Genomic DNA, 12,741 nt, shown 5'->3' on the forward strand with positions numbered 1-12,741 from the left:
TCTAAGTTCTTGTGGTCAGTCCACACGATAAAAGGCGTATCCACGCCCTCAAGCCAATGCCTCCACTCCTCCAGAGCCAGCTTGATTGCGAGTAACTCCCGGTCTCCGATGCCATAATTTCTCTCTGCAGGCGATAGCCGACGCGAAAAAAAAGGCCGCATCTTGCTGTCTGTGGGCGAGCGCTGGGACAGAACGCTCCCACGCCCGTGTCCGAAGCGTCCACCTCCAGAACAAACTGCGCAGCGGGGTCAGGGGTGGTGAGAATGGGAGCCGTAGTGAACCTAGACTTTAATGTAGAGAAGGCTTTCTCCGCTTCCCGGCCCCACTCGAAGGAGCGCTTAGACGAGGTGAGGGCAGTAAGCGGGGCAGCCACAGAGCTATAGTTTCGTATAAACCTCCGATAGAAGTTGGCGAAGCCAAGAAACTGTTGTAGCCCCCGACGTGAGGAAGGGGTGGGCCATTCTGTTACGGCCCTTACCTTGCCGGGATCCATCTTGACGTTTCCGGGGGAGATGACATATCCAAGGAAAGAGACTGATTCCTTGTGAAACTCACATTTCTCAGCCTTGACATACAGCTGATTCTCCAGCAGCCTTTGCAGAACCTGTCTAACATGACAGCGATGAACCTCTGGCGTGGGCGAAAAAATTTAAATGTCATCAAGAAAAACAAAAACAAACTTATTCAGAAAGTCACGTAAAACGTCATTAATAAGGGCCTGAAACTGACTGGGGGCGTTAGAAAGTCCGAAAGGGAGTACTAAGTATTCGTAGTGGCCTGTTGGTGTGTTAAACGCGGTCTTCCATTCGTCACCTTGTCTGACGCGCAACAGATGGTACGCGTTACGTAGATCAAGCTTAGAAAAAATGCAAGCGCCTTGGAGTAATTCAAAAGCGGTGGACATCAACGGCAGTGGGTAACGGTTCTTAACCGTAATGTTATTAAGCCCCCTATAATCAATGCACGGCCTGAGACTCTTATCCTTCTTCACCACAAAAAAAAATCCTGCCCCTGCTGGAGAAGAAGATGGACGTATAATGCCTGCCGCCAGAGACTCTGAAATGTATTTGTCCATTGTCTCCCTCTCGGGGGGCGAAAGGGAGTAGATGCGTCCCTTAGGGGGGGAGGTCCCGGGGAACAGGTCAATGGCACAATCATAGGGCCTGTGTGGGGGTAGGGAGGACGCACGGGCCTTGCTGAAAACCTGGCGGAGATCGAGATACTCAGGGGGAACATTAGGGAGGTCAATCTCCTCGACGGGAGGGAAGGGGTGTGAGAAAGAGAGTTGGGCGTTGGACAGACAGGTGGCATGGCAACGAGTACTCCAGGCGAGGATGGATCCGTCCCTCCAATTGACGTGAGGATTATGTAAGCGGAGCCAGGGGAGGCCTAATACTAGGGGGTCAACAGTATTGTCCATGGCATAAAAGGAAATGGTCTCAACGTGGTTACCGGACACCTTTAATGTGACCGGTTCAGTGACATGGGTGATGGAGGAAATCCTGATGTTATTTAGGGCCTTGGTAACCAGTGGGAAATCTAGCTCCTTTAAAGCTAGACCTAACTATTGTTCTTCTTAAAGTGGACATATTACCAGGTGTGAGTTATTAGCCATTACAAGCCATTTTGAAAATGTTCCACTTCTGACTTCACAGGTGGGCGTGTCCACCTAGATGTATGAAGGATAGATGAGCATCGTTTGCTACAGTCCACTGGGTAGGCTGGAAGACTTATCTATCCAGCACACATCTAGGTGGACACTCCCACCTGTGATGTCAGAAGTGGCACACGGCTTGTAATGGCTAATCACACTCATACCTGGTGGTATAATATGTCCCCTTTAAGCTTATTCTTTCTTTCTTTCTTTCTTTCTTATTCTCTACTAACTTTGGGACCTATCTCCTTCCTCAATTTTTCAACTAGAAACTCCATTCCAATTTTAAAATGTTCTGATTTTTTAAATATTTTATACTTTTTAAGATTATTCTCTACACTTGTATTTTCAATAAACTGAAAACAGAATTTCGATATTATTTATACTTTTTTTGAATCACAGTTTAAGTTTAATTTCCCTACCCGCTTCGTATATTTCCAGTTTTAGGTGTGTATTTGTGTATTTGCCATTGCAGAAGTATATGATTAATCTGATTTCTGGCAATATACGTTTTTTGGTTGATTGGGCGGTTTTTAGTCTATAGTTGAGCTGGAAATTTCCAACAGCTCAGCTATTCTATATTTGATCTCAAATTAATTCAAATTAGATCACATTTGTTTAACTCTAACACTAACTTTATTTGTTTCCAACAATTTTAAATGTTTTAAATGGTGTGCATGTTTACATTGTTTACTCCATTTAGACTCTGATCAAATCCCTTCACTTGATTTAAGCCATTTAACATTTCTTTACGTCTTAAACTATGTGGCTTTACTAAAACATATTTTCAACCGCATATTGCACAACAGCAGTGACCCCCATTTTCTGCAGGAAATGCATTTTCTAGTTAATTATATAAATCATCAAATTTAGAGGTAATTTGGTCATTCAATTCCATTCCATTAAATGTGACTTGCTGCTTAGTCTACCAAACAGTGGATAGGAACTTGAAGACACTCGGCATTACACATACGTACACACTTGTTACAAACAAGTGCATTAACAAGTCACTCAGTACGTTTACATGCACAGCTTAATCCGATTAAAGCCATAGTTCGACTATGCTCCGTAATTGGACAACTGCAATTGTCTGAGTATACATGGCAGTGAGTAAATCGATTCATTGGCCGAAGCATGTCATTCCCCGGTACGATAGGTGGAGCTGTACCCATTTCAACTAGTGGTAATAGAGCCGCCGGTTGACCTCTTTACGTCACCAGCAACAACAAACTCGCCTACATTCGAGAAAGTTGTTTTCAGTAGACAGCTGTCAGTTCAATTCAGGTCCATATATTTTCTCAGACGCTCCATTGTTATTGTTATTAGACTATGAGAAACCCAATTTGATTAGATTTTAGTTCGACTAAGGTGTATACATGCATATTAGTAATCCAATCATAGTTGGACTAACCCAATAATTAGACTTCCTTGAGTGTCATGTAAACGCACTGATAGTTGGACTAACCCAATAATTTGACTTTCTTGAGTGTCATGTAAACGCACTGACTGTGCTATCTGTTTGGTTCTCCAAGTTTATCCTCACAATTGGTGAGGATAATAGTATTTCTCCTAAACATCCATCTGTAGTATCTGAGGACACTTCTCTAACATAAAACGAAGCCTCCCCCGTCCTTTAGATTTCAAGCAATTGGGGTTATTTCCAGACACAAAAACAACAACATTTGAATAGTTATGCTGCATTGATTAACCTTGTTGCATTAATTATTGCAGTGAATAAGCAATTAATAGTGTAAACAAACAAGCACAAACTGATGCCTTAACCGCATAGCAAACATTATGTCCAAAATAAATGACTATTTTGTTCATGATGGTCCACCAAATGTCTTCTGCACCCTGTCACCATCACTGGTACCATCACACTCAGTTTGCATTGGTTCACATGCATAACATGAGCGGACGTGTCATTGCTGAACCTTTAGTCATCAGGAGTTGATGTGCATCCGCCGACCGCCACGTACTCCTGCTACTGGTTGTCAACACTTTAATTTGAGTGTAGTTTGTTAGTTTGGTCAATGCCCTCCTTATGCTATTAGTGAGTGAAATTCACTTTGAGAATGTCTTCTCCGGGTGAATGCACCTGCCTCTGCATTAGCTCATTTCGATTTAAGTCTGCATCCGGCTCGATTCTATCCAATAAGCACTCTTCCCTTATGGGTTCGGGGGAATTCATCTCCTTAGGAAGTGAGTTATTTGTGTTACGCCAGGCTCAGGGCACAACACAAAGAGAGGCAGGACAACTGTTTCAATAATACAATAAATTATATTTATTGAAAGTGTAATAGAAAAAAGGTTATCTAGGAGTATTAAGTAAATAATGTATGGATGCATGTCGGTCGTATGTAAGTGGTCAAACGTAGAGTGGAATGCGGTGTGTCTGAAAAAGTGTGCTGAACACAAGAGAGAGAGAAAGAGGCAAAGGAGGGTGAGGGTTTATATGCCTACACCGGCGCCAGGTGAGGCCAATCATCCCTAATTGTTCTCCCCACTGCAGGCTGGCAACCTGAAGCCGTGTGGCCACCACGAGAACAGCAGGCAGCCCGCAGGGGGAGCAGAGGGGTGTCACAAGTGTGTCTGAGTTTCTTCTTATATCACCTCTGTGGGTGATCAAAGTTTACTAAGGCCATGGTTATGGCAATGACTCTCAGCCTCTCCCTGATGTGCTGGTCACAAACAGGAGCTCCTTCAGGAGCAGACTGATGCCAACACAAAATGCCACAGGAAATCCTTTCTCCCTGTGGCAAGCAAACTGCCAAACTCATTTACCTCAGCTAGAGAGAGGCACAGAAGAGGCAGAGAGGTGTTCTCCATTTCAGCTCTGTTCTGCATTAAATCTTCCTATATCTTCCCCTTTCTCTCTGGATTATGATCTCAGTGGATTACTGTAACTGTCATTCACAACTTTCTGACTTATGCGGACACCATCATGGACATAACCACAGAAAATTTGAATCTAGCCATATAAATGACCTGATTCATTTTGTACAAACCTAACTATTTGCCAACTCTGTGATCCTTATGAGTTATCTGTGACATTTGGACATTGTTTATTTGGACTTCCAAATTTCCATTTGTCTCTTGGCCATTTGTCTCTTGGGCTCTATGGCCCTTACTGTAACTATTACTTGTACCTTTATGTGTACTTTTGAATAGCGTCCTACTGATAACTAGTATACATTTTTATTTGCAATACCCACCTCTGATGTCACATGTTTGATGGTTCTAATCTCTGCAACCTCTGCAACCTGTTCCTTACTTGTGACCCAGCTCGTGGGCGACGGTGAAGGCGAGAGGGAGGCCAGTGTCCTCGTTGATGCTGCAGCTGCGGTGGGGTTGACACATGCCTGCCACATGGGACAGACCCAGCGTCTCACAGGGCTTGTTGATGGATGTGCAGATATCCTTCCTGTCAAGAGGAGGGGCAGGACAGGGCGTGGGTTTGACTGGAGCAACAACAAAAAAACAAAAAATATATATTTTTGTCTTTTTTTGCTTTTTATTCGCCCCTAATCCTATCTCATATGTTTTATTGTTGCACTACCACAAAGAACAGCTATTTGCGTCTGAAAGGGGTAGTGAGAAAAAATCTCTCTCTCCATGCCAACAGCAACTCTAAATGTTTCAAGTCAGAGAGCTTATCCTCAAGATTAACTTTAGTCACTATGTTGTATGGTGGCCGTCACAGGAAATGTATGATATATTTACACGCATGGATTCAAGCTAATCTGGGAGTGCAGGGAGGATGGCATGCAGAGCCTGAACATAAAATATAAAAAAAACTATTTTATGCTTTTATGTTCACATATCAGGAGATGGGTCTCCATAGCAAGGAGATTGTTCCGTTTAACAGCTTTTATCAGTCGATTCGCCACAATCACACACCAGGACTCTTTTCCTTTTATTTCTTCTGGTCTGAAAATGTTATCTGAATATCCCAGCATTTTCCAAATGCCGATGACCATATTGTTTTCCCATCTTGAAGACTGTGGAAAAAGGGATTTGTAGTGGGAGTTAATTGGCCCAATAGAATACATTTGGATAAGCATTTATATCCAAGTTCATATTCCCTCAATAACCTCATGTATAATCTATCCTCTTAGAAATTATAGTAGATTCCACTAGCATTGGCTGGTTAAAACAATCGTACTGTAAAGTTGGTATGCAAGGACCTTTTACTGTATTAGTTTGACTTTCAGTTTTCGTTCATTAATTTGATTAGGAATGGCTTAAATTAATATTAGCTGCCATACAACTGCCAAAAGCCTTTCCTATGCCTGAGGTGTATCAGTGTACTTTGATTTTACTCACTCTGATCTCTTTGTTCCTATAATTGTATTGGACAGAATGGAAAATGCTGTCCACCCCTAAATTAATGATTTATCTATTTAAAAGATTTTGTCATTTTTTTAAGACCCCAGGTAAATTTTTGACATTATCAACTCACCCAGCCACTATCTTTGCACAGAATTTACGGTTCAGTGCATGGCTCAGTTTTTGAGCATGAGCAGTGGCAAGTAAACACAGAATGGAAACTATGTGGGGCCTATTGGAGGAAGCAACCTAGCCATGACAGTTTGTATGCACTTACCTGGGATGGACAAAACAATGTCAAAATCTGTTGGGATATAAAGGTTTTCAATTGATGCTAACTGCCCAATTTCTAAACATATCTTCACAGTGAGATGAGGTGAGTTGAACAAAAACAATGGCTTATTTACCTCTGGACATAGACAATGGTAACAATTAACCTTGAGTCTTAACAAACCGGCCAACTCCTTGAAAATTCCATCAAGCATTGGTTTTGTTTTTCTAGGATTCCAACTCTTTTAGTAAAGGTGAAAGTACAGCATCCTATGTATGAAGAATATTATTCAGCCTTAAAATCTGTATCAACTGAAAGTACCAAAGCCAAAATAGATAAAAATAGGTTGTGATTATTAACAAACCCATGCAACTGATGTGAAAGGTTTGTCACAAGACCTGGTGGAACATCCTCTATAGAAGAGCCGATGTTTGCTATAACAGTGACTGCGGTTACATGGTCGGACCAGATCGACTTATCATGGATTAAGCCATATAACGATGTTGCCATTCGACGGGAGGGGCTGTCACTTGTCTGAGTATACATACATCGGATCAGATTGGAATAATGGTCGGAGACCTGGCTGACTCCGCTACGCTAGGTGGCACTGTAGCCCTTTCAACAAGTGGTACTAGAGCCACTTCCGGTTCACGGCAACGTAAAAGCAACAACAAACTATCTGGCGGCATACAAACAAAGATGGCGTACGAGGAGTTTGACGAGGCAACAGTAGCGTACATTTTGTGCATTTTTCACTGTATACAAATGCATATGAGGGAACAAATGGAGCTTTTTGCTGTGGCAGCGGCGATAGAACTTCCGGGTAAAATCCTCGAGCATGCGCAGGATGCGAACTCCCGGCAATACGATACGATACGAGTACACATGCAGGTAGATAGCCGCCTATGACCGGCTCAAGCCCAGCTATCCTATCGACTTCGCAAATCCGGTCCTGAGACAATCCTTTTAGCGAAGCAGATCGAATAAACCTGTTTACATGAATCCAATCTTTATTCAATACGTTCATTACACGATTATGCTCCAGCATGTAAACGCAGTCAATGTTTCAAGAATTATAACTAAATCTGTACATACAAATTGTCCCTTCATATGAATTAGGAAACCACATTCTATGTACATAAAAAATAAACAAAAACCCTGGTTAATACCTTAAATGAACAAACAGACTCACAGTTACAATCCAATTTCCTTTCCATCATCCACCCCTCACCACCCCCTCCACCCTCCGACACACACTATAGGAGGAAAGAAAACGACGGAAATTCAAACAATAGAAATAACTTCTCCGGACCACCGCACTGTCATAAATAGCCTATAGCTTGCAAACAGATGTTTGCTCTCAACATTTTATTCCCTACACGGTGTGCTGTGACTCAAACACTCACAAAAACGTTCACAAAAACAGACAGAGACTGTTTTGTTCCTTAGGTGAACTGTTTTGGGCTACCACGTTACCATGCGGTACAACCATTATGTATATTTTTGAATTATTATCTATATATTATATTGTATATATCATATTACCTTGGTTTTCTATTCATCTTATATGTGTATATATTTCAGGGTAAATTTGTATATATTCTTTACATCCACCTGCAGCTCTTTGTGCCCAACTCCTTGTTCCCTCACACATACATTGTTGTTATTGTAGTTGTGGTGGTGGTGGTGTTTGTTGCGTACCTGGTGAGAAGCACAGCGACGTCGTGGTGGAGTGGGTGGTCATCTCCCTTCATGTTCAGACCTTTCTGCCACTTGCAGAAGCTGCTCAGGCTGCTGTCGGCATGGTGCGTGATCTTGAGCTCCTCCTAGCAACAGATTACGTGGAGGGGAAGGGATGTTTCAACTGCATGAGGAGTTCAGAGACAGTGAGGGAGTCATTGGGCACGGGTCATTATTGTTGTAGAATAAACAACGAACACTTGGCGACCAAACTTAAAAAAATATATATACTAATATATATAATACAAGTGACCAGAAATTGCTGAATTTAGAAGGGCAAGTCGATGTTGCTGAAAACAAGAATACATTTAATAGTCCTTTATTTTCAGGCTTCTAATAGGAATATACTGTGGCAGTGTAGCAGATTTTTGTATTTAGCTCTCTGTAAAGGGTTCCTTGTGTTTTTCTCTTTCGCAACTCACTTAATTTACATTGTCTCTATGCTCCCCCTCACATCTATCTCTGAGCACATATGTTTAATTCATTTCCCCTTTGTTGTTTTCTTGCTGTGAACTCTACATGGGTGACACATTGCCTGTGTGTGTGTGTAACAGTGTGTGTGCCTGTACCCATGTTCCTGTGCTCGTGTGCCTGTGCTCGTGTGCCTGTGTGTGCATGCAGTTGGATGCCCATGCGCGCACGGGTGCATGTGCCTCTGTGTGCGCACAATGCATGTTTGCATGGCTTTGTGCATGTCACACCCTCACTTCGATTAGGTTTTGAACTCTGGATTAAATTTCAAAAACAGACTGCAGAAACATCTCTACCCACACCATAGCAATGCTTGGAGCCATGCTGCTGATGGGTGGGTGGGTGGCTGCTGGAATGGGGAAGGTGGGGGAGGGAGTGGGTGGTGGACACATGATACTTTCCGGCAGACCTTAACCACATTATTTCTCGTTTTCAAACTCTTTTACCGGACACGCATGTCAAAATAATCACATTATTCAATGTGTTTAATTTGTATACCCACTCACCCGAAAAAATAAATGTATGGAGATGCACAGATCATTGACGAGAAATTTTAAGAAAAAAGACTGGATTGGATGATTGCTTTCGTGATCAGTTGTACAATACATCCTCCCAAAAAAAGTAAATGCTGTTTGTCAAACTATAAGAGACTGTTTCTATTGGGTAATTATTTTTCCCATCACAGTTATTATAAAACCCTAACCCCCAGTGCAGTGATTGGACAATCGACTGGCTCGCCACTGTTAATGGATAGATAGGATATTATTTGGTAATATTTTTTTAAGCAATTGAGGAACGGCTTTATCATATACATAAATAATTAGACATTTACATATAGATATAGATAAATAAAATAAAATATTTAATTGGTGGCTCGATCGCTGCTTAAGTGTATTGGTGAATGGTCCTCATTCATATAGCGCTTTTATGCAAAGCGCTTTACAGTGTTGACTGACATTCATTCACACACCGACAGCAGAGTCAACCACGCAGGGTGACAACCAGCTCGTCAGGAGCAATAAGGGTGAGGCGTCTTACCAGCCAACCCACCCTACCTCCTGAGCTAATGCCGCCCCGCTGTATTCCATGCATTAATACAAAACTCAGTGCTATCAATAACCGCATGTTTCTAGCATTGAAGTAATCGCTTCAATGCCTGATTTGGTCTGAATGAGGCCTTAAAATAGCATTTCACCGGTGGAGACATGTATCTGTATTGAAAATGGGTCATATACGTAGTTGAATAGTAACATAAATTTCTAATTTGGTGCCTTCTTGACAGAGAAAACGCGGACAGTGACTTTTTGGCGCTTGTGGATTGAAGACAACTCCCACAATGCCAATCAGCGTTCACGCCCTGATGGATGTAACATAACAGCCAATCAGCGTTCACGCCCTGATGGATGTAACATAACAGCCAATCAGCGTTCACGCCCTGATGGATGTAACATAACAGCCAATCAGCGTTCACTCCCTGATGGATGTAACATAACAGCCAATCAGTGTTCACTCCCTGTAATCCAGAGTGAATCACAGCAGGAGGAGAAAGTGATTTTGCGGACTCCTGGAGCTCTATATCTAAATAATATTATATTATATTATATTATATTATATATAGGTATCTATATAATATATCTTACTACTATAATCGTAGGCCTGTCGGACAAGTTACTCGGACAAGTTGGTCAGTGCGCATGCGCCAAGCAACCTGCGGCTCACACACAAATACACAGCATGCGCAAACGCACACATACACCACACGCACGCACATAGACCGCATACACAATACACACACGCACACACACACACACACACATACACACACGCGCACATGCGGGTGCTTACGCAGACGTTTCAAGACAAAGGAAGCGCAGGACACTGCATACGCACACACATGCACACACGCACGCACACACATGTACACGAAGACACACACTGCACACACGCGCACGCAGACGCAGACGTTGAAAGACAACCACAAGATTGATCCCGCATCCCGCATTGTCTTGCGATATTGAGATACCCCCTCCCCCCTTCCGTCTGTTTTCATGGCCCCGCCGTCGTCAAACTCTCCCAAGTAAGATGTTCTGCTATAGACTAGAAATTGCGATAAAAGAAGTGAAGTCACGTCGACAACGCAACGGCAGGTTGTTCATTTTATCATATAAAAACTGTTAGATTCAAACATCGCGCCAACTGGCATATCAACACACAGGTCACATGATCTTAAAGAGACAGCGTCCCCATAACACATAACGAAAACATGTCAATAACACAATAAGTATGGTGAATTATGTCTATAGAGTCCACCACAAGACTACACTTGTTGCTAAAATGTAATATTACTCTCCGCCTTGAGCCTCCCTAAATATCTTTACACTTTGTTGCTCAAACTTAATATTACTCTCTTCCTTGAGCCTCCTGAAATGTCTTGCGATATTGATATCCCCCCTCCCCCCTGCCGACTGTTTCAGTTGTTTAATTTTTCTAATGTTTTGTGTGTATGCTATGTGTGACTGTAGGCTACTGCCTGTCTTGGCCAGGTCACTTGAAGTTTAATCTCAATGACGTGTTCTTCTGGTAAAAAAAATAAAAATAAAAATCTTAAACTCAGTCAGGAAGCCAATGTACAATCTGCAATATTGCCCTCACACCCCCCCTTCTCCCTCTGCCGCACACAAGCCTGTGCTTTATTTCCACTATAGATAGGTAAGTTGCTGCCTGAGCTGTTGTTACACTTGGCTTATTTCACTAAGGTGCTTCTGTAAATTAACACAATTTTCAGCTGTTTGTTATTATTATTTTCCACTAACCAATAGTAGTTGCCAAGCATTTTTTTAAATGTACAGTAAAAAAAAACAGTAAAAGCTATTGAATAATTGATTTGCATCCGTAGTATACTACACTTTCCATTGAACAATTACCCCTGTAACCCAAAAATGGACAAATTTTATAATGTCATAAAATGCTCACACACTAGCTGCTTTCAGACATTTCTCACACCACTTGAGTGGGTATGTTGATGATGCTTCTGCATGTCATTGAGTGGCCCCCTAAATGATAATCAGCCTGTTGCCTTTTGTTCGCTGAATGGTTCAAAAATAGTTGGAGTGTCCACCAAGTCGTATAATGAAGGATGTTGATTTCTGGGTAATCAACATCCCACCTGTTGGTCACTTAGGACAGTAAGGAAGCAAATCATTTTTCCTTGTACCTCCTCCTCCTCCAGTAGGATGAGACGAACAACCACGATATTGATGGCGTTTCCGATGCTGGCATCTCGGAAAAGTCCGGAAACCTGAAACACAAGACACAATAATATTATAATAATATTATTCAGTTTGCATTCTTCGTTTATCAGTTGGAGAGTTGGGCTCAAGGTTTCAAGAGGCTGTTTCTCCGTGTCAGGACTGAAAATGTGAAATATAATTTAACCATGTCTTGGTGCATAATCATGCATATCTTAACATCATGAGGTTGTCAAGTATTATTATTAATAATATACTTGGTAGTAGTAGTACACTTCCACAAATGAATACAAATTTCCCTAATGAAAGTAAAAATGTCAACAGAGGAGATGAATTGTAAATGACTGCAGGGCTGCTGCTCCCAGGGGTTCCCTGGGGTTTAAACATCCTTAGAGGTGGCCCTTTGTAGCTTACTCTCTGAAGATTATTAATAATTACTTGTGTTCAGACCTTCAACTTGTTCTCCATAAAATCCTACTACCTCCATAGGCAAAATTATGAAACCAGTGAAACAGATTTCAGAATCAATGAAAATCAGATAACAGAATCAATGAAAAGGCAAGAACATTGTCCAAAAGTAATTTGGTTGCGTCAAAATATGTGGAATATGTTTCTTTGCACAACATGTTTGTTTTATGTGATGTGGAAAATGGTTTGCAAATATTTTAATGGCTCTCAATGGCTCTCAAAACGAAAGGGTGAAGGACTCGGAACAAAACTGTTAAAGACACAAAGGACAATAGACCTTTCATTTCCTGCTAAGCCTCAGACTTGAATGTCAGACTTCCAACTTCCAACTTCACTTTAGATTCTGTTGTGAGGAGGCAATTTGTCGATGACTTGAACTTCAACTATTTTTGAACATCCATAGTTAAATGTTTGGAAGAGTGGGCTGATCATGTTTTTAGTTTGTTATGTTACAGATAAACAATGCCTCATTACATCATCAGCATACTAATATAGTAACAATGATTGAATAGAAAGTAAACTGATAAAAACTTTGGGTGAAGACAAATATTAATAGTGGA

The 12,741-nt window shown here is 41.7% G+C and overlaps 1 protein-coding gene across 1 annotated transcript in view; it reads right to left on the reverse strand.

The window, feature by feature from the left end:
• Positions 1 to 12,741, reverse strand: part of adamts7 (a disintegrin-like and metallopeptidase (reprolysin type) with thrombospondin type 1 motif, 7) — a 115,181-nt gene that overhangs the window by 87,365 nt on the left and 15,075 nt on the right. Inside the window, exons 5-7 of the mRNA XM_084476523.1 lie at positions 11,680 to 11,763; positions 7,956 to 8,080; positions 4,929 to 5,078 (exon numbers count right to left, since the gene is read on the reverse strand). Of these exons, the coding sequence (XP_084332649.1) occupies positions 4,929 to 5,078; positions 7,956 to 8,080; positions 11,680 to 11,763 (359 nt within the window). The remainder of the gene's footprint in view (positions 1 to 4,928; positions 5,079 to 7,955; positions 8,081 to 11,679; positions 11,764 to 12,741) is intronic.

Source organism: Micromesistius poutassou (assembly GCF_964030765.1).
Source record: "Micromesistius poutassou genome assembly, chromosome: 12".
Lineage (NCBI taxonomy): Eukaryota > Metazoa > Chordata > Actinopteri > Gadiformes > Gadidae > Micromesistius > Micromesistius poutassou.